The sequence below is a fragment of the Pteronotus mesoamericanus genome, unplaced genomic scaffold, assembly GCF_021234165.1.
Source record: "Pteronotus mesoamericanus isolate MK-2021 breed Mesoamerican mustached bat unplaced genomic scaffold, CSHL_Meso_final contig_181, whole genome shotgun sequence".
Taxonomy (NCBI): Eukaryota; Metazoa; Chordata; class Mammalia; order Chiroptera; family Mormoopidae; genus Pteronotus; species Pteronotus mesoamericanus.
In genome coordinates, this window is record NW_026555077.1 from 12,378,194 (window position 1) to 12,393,307 (window position 15,114).

At 38.6% G+C, this 15,114-nt stretch overlaps 1 protein-coding gene across 1 annotated transcript in view; it reads left to right on the top strand.

Annotated features, from left to right (window-relative positions):
- Positions 1-15,114, top strand: part of CLCA2 (chloride channel accessory 2) — a 59,272-nt gene that overhangs the window by 10,323 nt on the left and 33,835 nt on the right. Inside the window, 6 exon segments of the mRNA XM_054566851.1 lie at positions 2,590-2,820; positions 3,893-4,070; positions 4,885-4,991; positions 6,440-6,664; positions 8,951-9,221; positions 11,982-12,152. Coding sequence (XP_054422826.1) covers positions 2,590-2,820; positions 3,893-4,070; positions 4,885-4,991; positions 6,440-6,664; positions 8,951-9,221; positions 11,982-12,152 — 1,183 coding nt within the window.

The following is a 15,114-nucleotide window of genomic DNA, read 5'->3' on the forward strand; positions in this document are numbered from 1 at the left end:
CGTCAGTAAATTACAGCCCAATGGGCCAAGTTTGGTCCTATACCTATTTTTTCCTAGCCCACAAGCTCAGAATGAGTTTACTTTTGAAATGGTTTAGGAAAAAAATCAAGAAAGTAATATTTCTTTACGTGTGAAAATTATATGAAAATTCAACTTTCAGTGTCCATAATACATTTTGTTGGAACACAACAATGCTCATTGGCTTACATATTATCTGTGGCCACTTTAAGGCTAAAAAAGCAGAGCTGAGTAGTAGCAACAGAGAACATATGGCCCACCAAGCCTAAAACATTTACTATCTACCTTTTTAGAGAAAATGTTCGTTGATTCCGGATCTATGCTCTTGAGGTTATTCATGGTCTCATATCTCTTTGGGTCTGCTATATACCTCTTCCCAACTGTGCATCCAGTACCATGACATTGACAGCTTGAAATTAGCCTGGATGGGAGTATTTACTCCACAGAAACTGTCAGCTGAAATGAATCAGAACTTTCCTCTCTCTCCCCCCTCCCCCTCCATCCACCCTCCTGCCCCTCCCACACACAAACACACCACAAAGCAAGTTTTTAAACACTTACCAACACACCACTGTCTACTTCATAGGGTCATTTAGGGGAAATAAATGAGATAATGAACATGAAGTTTTTGGTTCATAAGTGGTAGCTATTATTTTATTATAGTACTTGTCTTAAGAGAGAGTTTATTCTCTTTTATTGTCTGAATGAGTAGTTCTGGAAAATTTGCCATTTTTGGCACATCTCTGAAATATTAGGAACACCACTAATACATTCAGCTTCTGGGTAATTTTATAGTACCTGTAGTTGACTAGGGCACAATCTTCTCAAGTATGGGCTCAGGGTAATTTATACCAGCTATCTGCCTTTGTTGAGCAAGCATGGATTTAGTGAAAGGGGAAGATTGTTGCACTTGAGAGAGAACCTGAAAGAAGCAAAGAGAAATAAGTCTGAAGTAACACACTCACGGCAAAGCCAGCTTCCCTCCGGATTTTTCTGGACAATACTGTCATTGAACCATCGCAGCCACTCATTTACTTGTCAGGTGCTGGCTTAAGGGATATAGAAATGACAGAATAGGGCCTTTGATTTGAAATACAGCCTATTGAGGGAGACATGACACACATGTGTGAATAAGTACAATTGGGTGTGACAAAGGTCCACAGAGTTGTGAGGCAGCATCTAATTCTGTAGAAGAAAGTGGTTGAGGAAGACTTCACTAAGAGAATGAACATGGAGTTGAACGTTGAAGGATGAGAAAGCGCCCGCTAGGTTAAGTGAGGTGAGAGAAGTAAAAGGAGGACATTCCAGGGTGGGGAAGAGTATGTGCAGTGACTGAGAGGGAAAATTAGAAGGATTTGCTCAGGGAAAGTACATCAATTGGTATGGCTATAACATGGGGTGGCTCTAAGGAAGTGGCAGATAAGAGGGAGGTATGGTATGAAGTTGGGAGAAACTGAAGACATTGAGTTGACAGAACCTGGGGGCTGGTAACAAGGAGTAATGAGAGTTCCGGGTTTCTGGCTTTACTGTTTGGGAGTAGAGACCATAGCTGAGAATGATGGCTTGATGACCCAATGTGAACCATAGCTACTACCTATTAAGTGCTTACTAGGTATCCATTTTGCAGAAAACTAAAGCTAAAAAAGATAAGTAATTTCTCTCTGGTCACATAATTAGCCAAAATTAAAGGCAAGATTCAAAGTCTTTGTTTTACTCACTCTACCTGTCAATGTTGTAAGAGAAATAGTAGTTGGGAAAGGAGGCAATGAAGTCCAAGTACACAGAGTTTGAGCTACCTGTGGGACATTAAATGGGTGACATTTCCTAAGCAGTGTGAAATGCAGGTACAGGTGGTAAAAGAGATGTCTGGGTATTAGGTGGAAACCACAGTTATCGCTGAACGCGTGGTTTCACTGAAGCTCAGCTTGCTGCTCCATAACGATCTATACAAGTGGCTCCAGCGAATCAATCAGTAGCATCACCTGCCCCAGACGGGTCACTATTACTTTATACTTGGTTACTAGTTCATGTAACTGTACTATCATACATATATCTCAGCTGATCCACACAGCAATTCTTTTTTAGTAAGTAAGAAATATATTATTATCCCCACTTTACAGATGAAGTACCCAGCCTAAGAGGACCATTATAACAGAGGGTAGTGCCGGGATAGATTCTTCTGACTGCTACTCTCCACCATAATTCTCTTTGCAATATCTCCTCTTAACCAGACTGAATTTTAAAAGAAGAAGCTACAAATCTAGTATTAAATGGTGCTATAGATATTTGAGTTTTGAGTTGGAAAGAAATAATGAGGATATGTGTTCTTGGAGAATGGTCATTATGAACAGCTTGTTGGGGACAGAATTCCAAACCACTCCCAGAAAAACATTCATTTTTCAGTCTGCAGTGAATCAAACAATATTCTAGCATTGTGTCACTCTTTACAACTTAAAAAATTACAAATCAAAATCCTACAGAATTAGCAGCGATATTTACTTATTAGTTTACTTAGTCACATTTTTGTCTACCACCCATACATTGTTACCTTTTTTCCTTTTTGGGACGTAGGCTGACAGACTCCTTCGCCTGCAACAAGCAGCAGAATTTTACTTGATGCAGATTGTTGAAATTCATACCTTTGTGGGCATTGTCAGTTTCAACAGCAAAGGAGAGATCAGAGCCCAGCTACACCAGATTAACAATGATGATGACCGAAAGCTGCTGGTTTCATATCTGCCTGCCACTGTCTCAGCTGAAGCAGAAACCAGCTTCTGCTCAGGGCTTAAGAGGGGATTTGAGGTACAGTACCTCAAGCTTTGGATCACTATCACTTTCCTTTTCCTCACTTTTAACCTGAATTGCTTCTGAATTAGGGCCATCCATTATATTGTGGCCCTAAACAGCCTCAACTATAGGACAGTAAAGATGAATTATCTTTAAGGTCAGGAACCATATCTTGTTCACTATTGTATCCCCTGTGCTTAACAAAGTACTTGACGTGTAAGAGTTGCTTATTGAAGGAATGAGTAAATAAATGAAAACAATGGCCCAGGCTGAGAGACTTTAGTATTGTCTGGACCCCTCCTGAAACTGTCCCTATCAATTCTGGAACTATTCCAGCTGTGGCCAATTGTTCCTCTTGGGTTTTCCAGTCAAAATCAGCATGTCTGGTTCCTGCCTATATTCATAGCAGACCTCAAGCATATGAGACTCAAGGCCAGAGGCATATTTTAGGAATGATAGACTTCATCTAAAGTAACATAAGTTTGGATTCAGTATCTCGGATGCAGCCATCAGTCAAATATCTAGTAGCAAGCGAAACATCAAATGCCATTGTTGCTGCCTATAGGCGAGTGTTGCTCAACCCTGGCTGCCCACTGAAATCGCCTGGAAATTAAAAAAGTCTGATGGCAAGGCCTCTTCCCCAGAGAGCCTGTTAATTGATCAGGAGCATGGCCTGGCCACCAAAAGATTTCGAGTTCCCCATCTGATTCTAAAGTGTAGCCATAGTTGAGAACCACTGTTCTAGGGCCCTTGTCGGCCATTCACTGGATTGCGGAGGCCAGCTCGCGCACAGTAATGCTCCCGCATGTCTTCCATGAAGGATCTACTCTAAACTAGTGGCATATCATGGTGACTGGAAAGGAAGGAGTCCCTGTCCACAGGCGAACAGGCAATGGCATGTAGGATGACAAGTGCTGTCGTGGGGTGGGGTGGAGACAGAATGGAGGTGGAAGGGTAGTGCGGGGCGCTACAGAGGCCCTCAAAGAGGCACGTGCCTCACTGGCGGGGAATTTAAGAGTGAATTCTTCTGCTCAATAAGACAATTTGAATTATGTTTCCTTCTGAATGACCGATACTCCATGTGCAGGTGGCTGAGAAACTGAATGGAAAAGCCTATGGCTCTGTGATGATATTAGCAACTAGTGGAAAGGATGAGAATATCAGCAATTGCTTACTCACTGTGCTCAGCAGTGGTTCAACCATCCACACCATTGCCCTGGGTTCATCTGCTGACAAAAACCTGGAGGAATTAGCACGTCTTACAGGTAAATACATTTCTAAAAACTTATATTTTAGAGCATTTCTTTTCAGTTGGAATATTCAAAGCACAGCTGTGAAACCAGATTATGTCAACAGAACATGTGGCTAAGTTGAAAAAAATAAACTGTTTTCTTAAGAAAGAAGAACATAAAAAATCATTGCTATAATTTGCCTAAATATTGCTGATTTTTTTACATTTTACTTAAGGGATAAAAGTTATATACATCCAATGAAAGTATTATTTTTTAATAACTTTTTTGTTAAACTGTTAATCATGAAGCTAAAAAATATATTTAAGTTTAAATGACTTAACTTCTATGACAAGGACACATACAGTATTGTAAGCTACATATTTTTTTGTTCTAAATGAGGCACAGAATAATATTATATTCTTTATATTCAATAAAAATGGGTGTGCTGACTTGAAAACTGTAAATTAGGTTTTATGAAATTATTTTTTAAAATAATGGTTTCAGAATGTAAATAGAAATATATAGCAATGTAGATCTCAATTAACCTAGATTATCCAGGAATTATATTCATTACAAGACAAGTAAATATATATTTATTGAGTTTTATGTATGTGGAATAGAGTTCTAGACCCTAACATTACAGCTGTGAATAAGAAGAGACAAAGCTGCCCCTCGGAGCAGCCCGCTGCGCGGCTGTGAGGGTGCCCTGCAGAGCAAACCAGACTCAGCTCCTATTTCTCCCAAAGTAACCCTTCTATGCAAAGAAAGTTTGTTGAAAAAGGCCCAACTTTTACTTTTGTTTTCTTTTATACATCTTAATAGTTAACATCCAAATCATGTATTTCAGGAGGTTTGAAGTTCTTTGTTCCAGATATATCAAACTCCAATAGCATGATTGATGCTTTCGGTAGAATTTCCTCTGGAACTGGAGACATTTTGCAACAACGTATTCAGGTCAGAATTTCCTTAATGTTGTGCTTACAGTTGGAGTTGAGGGTGTGGTGGGAAGGAAGCTAGGAAAGTAGGTGAATTGTATTAACTGTCTCACACATCTTATTTGAATATGTAATGAGCTTCTTGGCATTGCGAGAGCCAGGCTTCTTTTTTACCTGATGTCTGTACTTCTCAACCATAGGAGTCATTTTTGGTTCATTGCTACTTCAGCTTTTCAAGGTCTATAAGCAGCGCTTGCTCCTTGCTCATGGCTCAAAACTGGGGTAGGTGGGGACAAGGCCTAGAAGAAAAATAAGAAACTGTGTATTTAGTTTTAGTTCCATAGTAACTTTCCATAAATCAGAATCCATTTTACTTTAGCTTATTCAAGAGCTTCTTTGAAGCACCTCTGGCATAGAAAAAGTACCAGCTATTTCATAAATTCTAAAAATTCCTAAACATCTCTTTAATGACCAAAATTTACTTGATTTTGTTCACAAAAGCTTCCTCTAATCAAGCCATTTTTTAAAAGGGTCAAATTTTCCTTGTAAGCAGTTTGAAGATATTTTGAACATAACTGAACAAAATTTCATTTGCTATTTCCTCACAGATGGTAAATGAACCTGCCAAGTTAATGGCGTCATGTGAACAATGAAGTCAGTAAATTAGTCCTAGGAAATTTTTAACATGAAGATTATATATACACAGTAAAGCTAATAGCCATAATTCCATGATTAGAAGTGAGAAAAGGTGAATTATAAATGACAAAGTGCCTTACAGATTGGACTACGACTGGCTTTCTGAATGCTCTTTCTACCCTATGATTTCTCTTCAATAATATCAAATAAAAACAAATGTTTTAAAAAAGTAGCACAATATTATTCACATTATTCAAATTCACCTTATGTTCCCAAACGTGGCCTCCTCCCCTGCTTGTTTTTATGTCGTTAGCACTGCTAGGCTGTGGGCAGAAATTCCACCTAAACCCCTACAAGAGTTCCGGTCCGAGCATGCAACGTGGCACAGTGGTCAGCAGTCCACAAACACTTGTTAAATTGATTTTAGAAAATAGCCCACACTGTCTTTGCTGTCATCCACTGACAAAATTGTAAATGCTTTCCAAGTCTGAGCAGTTTTACAAAGTGTTACAAATATATTTATTTAATAAATATAATTCTTCAAAGTTATTTACAGACTTGTATCCATTGTGAATACACAATGATTAAAAGCTGTTGAAGTGACACTTGGATTAACTATAACACAATATTTCATACCTGCTGTACTTATATAATACACTATGTTTTGCTTTGGCAATGTATTCTATATGAAAAATGATTTATCTAAATATAATACATCAGAATTAAATGAGTTTTTGACAATTCATTTTTCTTTTTCACAAAAGTAAAGAAAAACATGGAATGACTATGCATACACTAGACACTCTCATGTACATATATTCTCTTGAACAGCTTCAAAGTATGGGTGAGAATGTTAAACCTCACCATCAGCTGAAAAACACTGTGACTGTGGATAACAGCGTGGGCAATGATACTACCTTTCTAGTCACATGGCAGACCAGGGGGCCCCCTGAGATTGTACTGTTTGATCCTAATGGAAGAAAGTACTACGCACACAATTTTATCATCAACCGAGCTTTGAGGACTGCTCGCCTCCATATTCCAGGAACTGCGAAGGTAGGTGTCCTGAGCTTGTGCGTAATGATGCATTTAGTCAAGTGAATGACTTTCAGTTGAATTATGAAATTAAATGCATTGTGTAAAGGAAATCTTATTTTGACATATCGAAGTTTTACTCTAAATTTATGAGGGCATTTTGTGAATGTTACAAATTTAAGGGAAACAACTAATGTACGTTTAAAACTTTAATAGTGGAAATTAGTATTTATGTAATAAAGATAAAATTTTTGTTTACTTCTTTACAAAATCCATATGACATACTCACCTATATACTTAGAAAAATCTTCTGCTTAAAATTTATGAATACATACAATACCTATGTTTTTTAGCACCTACTATGTGCTGAGTCCTGTTTTAGTGGCTTCATAATAAAATGCCATGGTAAGGATAAGAACAAGGTACTCAGAGCATACAGGAGGGATATGCAGATGGGATGGGAAGTAGGCGTGGGAAGGAAGATGATACCTGGAAGTGAAAATACAAAAATGGAAATATGAAGGATAAAGGGGATAAAGGTGTGAATGACATGCCGAACAGAGTGAACAACACACAGAAAGACTCAGAGGAATAAAATATGGCTCTTCATAGACAACAAGTAGTTCAATATGGATGAACTACTGAGTAGCAAGTTAGGTGGAGATTTAGGGGAAGAAAAGTGGAGGGATTGATGAGGCTGGACAGATAAACAGAACCCATGTCAGCAAGGGCTTCGTATGGTAGTAAAGGGAGTAGGAGTTTGAATCCTAAAGGTAAAGGGAAACCACTAAAGGTTCTAAGCAGGGCGGTGGATTGGACAGATCCACCGTTCCACTGACTGAATGCAGTCCCTCCTCAGCACTGGTGGCCCTTGGTCCTCCCAGATCAGCTTGACAGCCTCTGCTCTCTGGGCTAGCATCCTTCCCATCCATTCATCACTTCTATCCGATGATCCTTCCGAAGTATAAATCAGATCAAAGTTGCCTCCTATTCAAAACTTTTTGGTGGTCTCAGGATAAAATCCATGTGGTTACTCTTATTCTGGCTTCTGCCCAAGCTTATGACTTAACCCCTCTCCCAAGCAACGTATGTTTAACTTAACTTTTATGCTCCTACTTAACTTTCCTCCAAACTCATCATGTTCTTTACATACCTGTGCACAAGGGCCCAGAGCACTTTATCTACTTCTCACTGCTTTTTCCTAACTCTTCGTCTGGATTAGGTGCCCTATATCAAAGCACTCATCACACCCAAAGAGGAATTTCTGTTGTACAGGTTCCTGCCATGTGTCTGTTACTAATGTTATCATTACAATAGAGATAGATAGATAGATAGATAGATGATGATAGATAGATAAATGATCTTGATGCTTGAATTGTGACTTCACCAGAAAATGGTAAAGCACATGCACCCCAACAAAGAGTTCTGGGTAAGGTGTGTTGGCATCTTACTTTCCACACTGAGTCACACCCTAACCCATTATTTTGCTCTCTTCTTTCTCCTACTCAATTGTGTTCCTTCTGTTACTTCCAGGGTTTAAGGAGCAGCAGCAAAGAGGAAAAAAGGAGTATTTATGCACAGTTAAATCAAAAGAACAAATTTCTGCCACATTGTAATTTAGCTTTTTTCTTTTAGACAGTAATTTGCAGGTTTCTCCCCAGGCAGTCTAGACAGGCAAAAGAGAATGACATTTAGCAATATTTCTACAAATTACTCAACATAGACATTGTAGAAGCCTGATCAATTTAAAAAAAGTGCTCCTTTTCTTTGTCCCTAATAGTGTATGCGGGTTTTGTTGCTTGAGATTTCTGAGTACACGGAAGGTTTGGGGGAAGTGGAGGAAAGGTAGGATGCTGTTGCCTTTAGAAAAGTGTATTCTTGTAAGTCATAATTGCCCCCTTAATATCCTGTAACCTTCTCATTGTATAAAAGGAGTATAAACATTGAATCTCCTTTTGGGTGAAGGGGCTCAGATTAATATTTGCATAGTACTTTGAAGCTTTGAAACACTCATCATCATGTTCTAAAATGTGGCTCAAGATGTGTCCTTCCCCACAAATAAATTCAGGGTATAATTCCCTAAAGAGGTACCTAACAATGCAAGTGGGTTATACTGTGAGTGCCATGTAAATACTGAATTTGGGTATCCCTCAAGCAGTATTACTATTCTTGACATTCTTTTGTAGTATTTTAGAAAATGCAGCATCAAAAAAACAAGAATTAAAAAACCCTAGGAGCTTAGATTTACGCTTTGAAATTAAGGGCTTATCTTCATACTCGACAAAACAGAAGACCTTTGTTTTGCAGCCTGGGCTCTGGACTTACACACTGAACAATACCCACCATTCTCTTCAAGCCTTGAAAGTGACAGTGACTTCTGGTGCATCCCGCCCAGCCCAGCCTCCTGCTACTGTGGAAGCCTTTGTAGAAAAAGAAAACACCCATTTTCCCCATCCCATGATGATTTATGCAAATGTGAGAAAAGGGTTTTTTCCCATTCTCAATGCTTTGGTAACTGCTACTATTGAGCCAGAGACTGAAGATCCTGTTACACTGAAACTTTTTGATGATGGAGCAGGTAACAAGTAATGTCATGTCATTTTTCATGTTCTCAAGGCTGTTGTGATGCTGCAGTATCAATAGGAAGCTTATTTTTAATGTTTTTTCAATTCAGTTATTTTTCTCATCCAATCTTAAGAGATTCTCAAATTCTCATAGAAACACTGATACACAAAGTAGCTACAGGTCGCATCTGCACAAGGAAAACAAATGTGAACTTGGAAAAAGAGATTATCCATGAGGCTCCTCAGAGAGGCCATGTGGGAGCAGAGTGGTGGGAGAAAGTCACTAGAGCTTGGCTTCCACTTGTTCAGCGACACTTATTGAGGTCAAACAGGAACAGGTTCTATGTTATTAGGAAATGCCCGTGTTCTGCTAAGGCTCACTAGATTTACTATTCACTGAAATTATCAGATTGAACAATTAAAATAGCAAATGGAAACCCAAGAAGGGGCATTCAGTGACAGTGAACCCGTTTTTTTCCACCTCGAACCCAATTGTGAAGAGAACTGGAAATTGAAATTGTGACCCACAAGATGACCCCAGGCTTTCTCTAGACAAGCATCTGGGTGGATAAGAGGGCATAGCCAGTGCCTTTTACAGATGTGATTTTGGTCACAGCAAGACTGAACCAGCAAACCTAGTAGAACAGGGATAGAGACTTTCCTACCACTGGGCAAATAAAGTAAAACAAGACAAAACCCTACTTTAACACACTCATTCTGCACGTGGAGAAAGAGTTCAGAGCTTCCTCGTCACGCAGCCTAGGTAGCACAGCATCAAGCCAGCAAACAGCAGCATCTCAGCTCTTTCTGGCTAACTTTTTTGACTTCTAAAAACAAACCCCTTTGTTGTTTTATCTTTCCTGTTTTGTTATTTTTCTAAACTAAATTCTCAGAATGACAGTAGACCTCAACAAAGTCTAAGGTAGCAGCCCAAAGTGTCTGATCTACTAATAAAATCATATTCCTTCCTCTGTTGTTTCAAAAATAGAATTTTTCAGAGTCTTAATTTTGGCAAACCCATTAGTAACTTGCCATGGCAATTTTGTATGACATTTATGAAACAAAAGGATTTTAACTCAAGTCTACTTCAGAAGGATACCAGAGAAGGCCTCTTGTTTTGTCTATTGGGATGGATCCAAATGAACTCCCATACTCTTGACTGCTTATCTATAGCCACAGCTGTTCATTTCTTGTGTAAAGTCCAAAAATGCACTTTGCAGAATGTTCCCACTTTGCCCCAGCCTGTAGTCTGGTCTATAGGAAAACAGATAAAGTTATCTTAGGGAAGATTGTTTGAATAGATTCAATAGGCTTTAATATTTATTCCCTAGAATGATTGCATTTGATATCTAAATTTATACTCTAATGAAAGAAACAATGAAAAAGATTATTTAGGCATTAATGTATACATTTAGATCCTCCCCAATATTTAGCACACAGGTATTATCTAATACTTATTTTTATATTAAAAATGGTATTTATCTGCTAAATAAAATTAATGAATAAACCACGGCATGGGGAAATTTTCCATCATTGTTTCTCAACAAAGATAGACCTTAGTCATCATTAAATCACTAAATATCGAGATTTGATTTCTTTCCAGTACAGGAAAGCAATCTCTAAACCTACTATGATCATGAGTGGCTTAGCACTTTTTATCTTAATTAAATATACTCTTACTTTTCTCACATTAAGGAGCAACCCTGCCTCTGCCATAGGGGCTAGAACACGCGCTTTAGTGACGACACAGTGCCAGAGTCAGGGCTGGGAGTAGGGTAGGAGGGCAGGACAAGCTGGCGCCCAGTGAAGCCAGCTGCACTTGGACAGTGAGGGCAACCTATGCTTGGGCTAAGCTGCACCTCCCTGCCGCCCCGGAGTCTGGGTCTTCCTGCCATTCATGAACAAGGCACAATGGGTGGAACCAGAGCCTGCCAAATTCCAAGTCAGTGAGCCCCTTCTAATCTAGAACAACAGTTCTATGTATGCTCTAATAAAAAAATTAAATGATTTCATACTTTTTAAAATCAACTACAAAGATTATTTTAATGAAGAGTCTTTTTTTTCTTACCAAGGCTTCACAGTATTCATAAACCCCTTCAAATTATGTGAAAACATATATGTGCATGTATATTTATTTCCGGGGAACAGGTCACTTCTATCTTAAAAGGATCTATGACTATAAACAAGCTTAAGAATGTGCTCGGTTTCTGTGGGAAACTAGTATTATTTTCAGTGATAAGAAGGAGAGCTCTAAAGGTGATTTTTTTCTTTCTTTTTTTTTTTAATTAATTTATTTACTTTTTAAATACATTTGTCTCTGCCTTCCTCCCACCTCTTTACCTTGCCCCCTCCCACCTTCCCTCCCTCAGCTCTTCCCCTTTGGTTTTGTCCACGAGTACTTGCTATATGTTCCTTGACTTTCCCCTTCCCTTCCCTTTCCCTGCCCCCCGCCTTCCCTCTTGTCTCTGTTGATTTCTTTTCTAAAGGTGATTTTTTTCAATGCTTTCTTAGCACTGAAGCAGGTACAACTCACTCACCATTAGAAAATAATTTTTTCATATGTTAAGGAACCACAGGGAGGAATTATGGAGCCATTATATTTTTAATCACTTGAGAATATCAAAAATAGTTATGACCATCACATCATATGATAAAATTGGGAAAAATAAGGGGAGAGAATCTTATTTTTTAATGATTTTATTAGATATTAGTAATCAACTGTGATGACATGGTGACATTGAGTTTTGTGTTTTTTTTTTTATATATACATACAGGTGCTGATGTTATAAAAAATGATGGAATTTACTCGAGGTATTTTTTCTCCTTTGCTGTAAATGGTAGATATAGCTTGAAAGTGCATGTCAATCACTCTCCCAGCATAAGCGCCCTAGGCTACTCTATTCCAGGGAGTCATGCTATGTACGTACCGGGTTATATAGCAAATGGTAAGAATCATTACATTAGCACTGTTATTTGAATAACATCATTTAATGTGTATATAGCTGATTTTGTGTGTGTGAGTGTGTGTGTGCGTGTGTGTATATTTGAGGGAGAGAGAGAGAAAGGTAAAAAGAGGGATAGGATTTCAAAATTCTTTATACTTAAGTCGATGCATAAGTTATTGACTCTCTCTTTGTTCTCCAAAGGTTTGTGGTAGCAGATTATAATAAGGTAATAAGTAATTCTCACAGATTTCTCCTACCTTCATTTAGTCATTATTTTGGCCTTTTTCATGTGACTGTTTCATCAGAATTACCAACAGATGAAGAGACTTATTGAATTTTGTCAGTTCTAGCTCCTGCATTTCCTCTACAGAGGTTTAAGCAAGAGAAAGAGATACAGAATTGTTAGCAGTTGAAAGAGGGAAGCAAGTAACCCAAACAACCCACACAAGAAATGAGTTTCTGAAAAAAATAGGAATTTGGATATTACAGTCAACTGAGTGCTCCTTGAAGATGTTATATCTTCCTTCAAGATAAAAGTGCCAAATAAATAGAAGATACCCATCTTTTTAACACCGTTATTCCAGTTCCTGATAGGAAACAGTGGTTAAAGTATAACAAATAGAAATATGCTACAGTTTTTTATAAAATAACCTCAAAAACATTTCTAAGCATTCTTATTCACAAAACAGGAGAATGTTTGAGTAATTTTAATATATTTTAGCAGCTATAACTATTTTTTACCTAAATATAATTCTTCATTTCTAAATAGATATTTCCTCTTTCACTTATAAATCAAAGATGGTTGAAGGCCTAGTAGGTGACAGGCTTAGTCCTAGGAACTTGGGGTACCAGGTAGATAGAAAAAGACTTGATCCCACTCAAGGAGCCTGCAGGTTACTGAGTGGTCTGAGTATCGTTTTTAAAACCCATGAGTTTAAAGGATGAAAATACCAGTATCTTGTGTACAGTGAGATTAGAAAAGTAATATTCAACTGTGCTTTTTATCTGTGTACTTCATATGGGCCTTTAATAGCATAGAAAGAAAAAGATTTCCCTAGGCATGCCTGCTATACATAACATTCACTTTATCAGCTAATTTTCAGGTAATAACCTTGAGCACACAATTCATTGAAAAATGGGTGCTGCTCTATTTTCACCACCAAATCTCCAGACACCGTGGTATATCCTCCTTACCTCTCCTCCCCAAAGGCTAATATCCCCATTGCATCTGCTCTGGATCCCATCCAAGGACCTTCAGCACTCCGCCTGTGTTCCTGCTCAACTGATCCCTCTGAGCAACATTCAAGCATGATTTATTACTCTCCATGTTAAAAGGCTTATTGCTGGTCCCTCTTCAGCTACCGTCCATGTTTCTAGTCTCTGTTGCCTGGTTCCTTGAAATTGATCTACACCTGCAGACTGTACTTTCTCACCTCCCATTTACTACTTTGCTCACTGCAATCTGATTTCCATTCAAGTCACTCTTCCCTACTGGAATTGCTCTGGCCCAGTCACCAATGACCTCTGTACTGTTAAATTCAAAGGAAACATTTCAGCTCTCATTTTACGTGATTTGAGCAGTCTCTGGCACAACTGATTTATTTCCCCTTTGTCATTTCCTGGTTTCTGTGACACAACGCTCTCCTGATGACCTCTTATTCTCTGGAATTTTTTGTGAGGCTCTTTTCCAGCTTCTCCTCCCCTATTGTTGCCAATTCTCAGAGTTCAGTCTTAATCTTCTCACTCCACCATTTGGAGCCACACTGCCTGTGTTGGAAACCTAGCCCCTCCGTTTACTAGCTGTATGACTTTGGGCAAGTTACTTGGCTTTTGTGTACTTTAGTTTCATCATCTGTAAAAATGGGGGTAATAGTTGTGCCATTCTCATAACATTGCTGGAAAAATTAAATATTTGATATACATAAGATACTTAGAAAAGTGCCTGGCACATAGTAAGCCAGGCACTCAAAAAATGCAATTTATCATTATAGTTGAAATTCTTATTAGATAACCTCATTAATCCATGTAGCTTTAACAATGTTTATATGACTATAACTTACAAATCCACAACTTCAAAATTTTAAAATTCACCTAAAGCCTCTATAGGAGATTAAAATCCATATCTAACAGGCTCCTTGACATTTCAATTACATGTTTTACAGGAATTACAAACCTTGTAAAACTTACATTTCCAGTCTCCTTTACGTTAGCCTGCTTCTCCTCCCAAGTTGCTCATTTTAAAAACCTGGGAGCTACTGTTTTGCTGTTGTTGTTGAACAATTTTCTCTTTGGCTATATTCAAATCCACCACCAGCTTTTGCTGATTTCATCTCCAAAATACATCTTAAGCTGCCTACTTCTTACCTTCCCTCCACTTACCTTACCCAACCCAAGATGCCATTTCTTTTTATTTTAGAAAGAGGGAGAGGGGGAGAGGGATAAAGGGAGAGAGAAAGAGAGGGAGAGACAGAGAAGACAGAGATGGTGGGGGGGAGAGAGAGAGAGAAAGAGAGAGACTTGTTATTCCACTTATTAATGCATGCATTGGTTGCTGCTTGTATGTGCCCTGAATGGGGATCAAAAACCTGCAACCATGATGTACTAGAACTATGCTCCAACCTACCGAGCACCAGGCCAGGGCACAAAGCTGCCATCTTTTCTTGTCCGGACTTTTGGCAATGGCTGTCTCAGTGGCCTCTTTGCTTGCTATGTTTGAATTCATTTTCCACCAGGAATGGCCAGAGTGACCAGTAAAAGGGAAAACGTCATCATGTCACTGCCCTTACCCACAATGTAAGATTAAACTTTAAACCACTAAAGCGGCCCATGAGCTCCTGCATAAAGTTCTCTCCTGTCTTATCTCAAACCACTGTAATCCTCACTTTAAGTTTATCCAACTTGCAAAGCTCTTCCACGCCTCAGAGTTTTTTTATAACCTCTTCCCTCTGCATAAGATATTCTT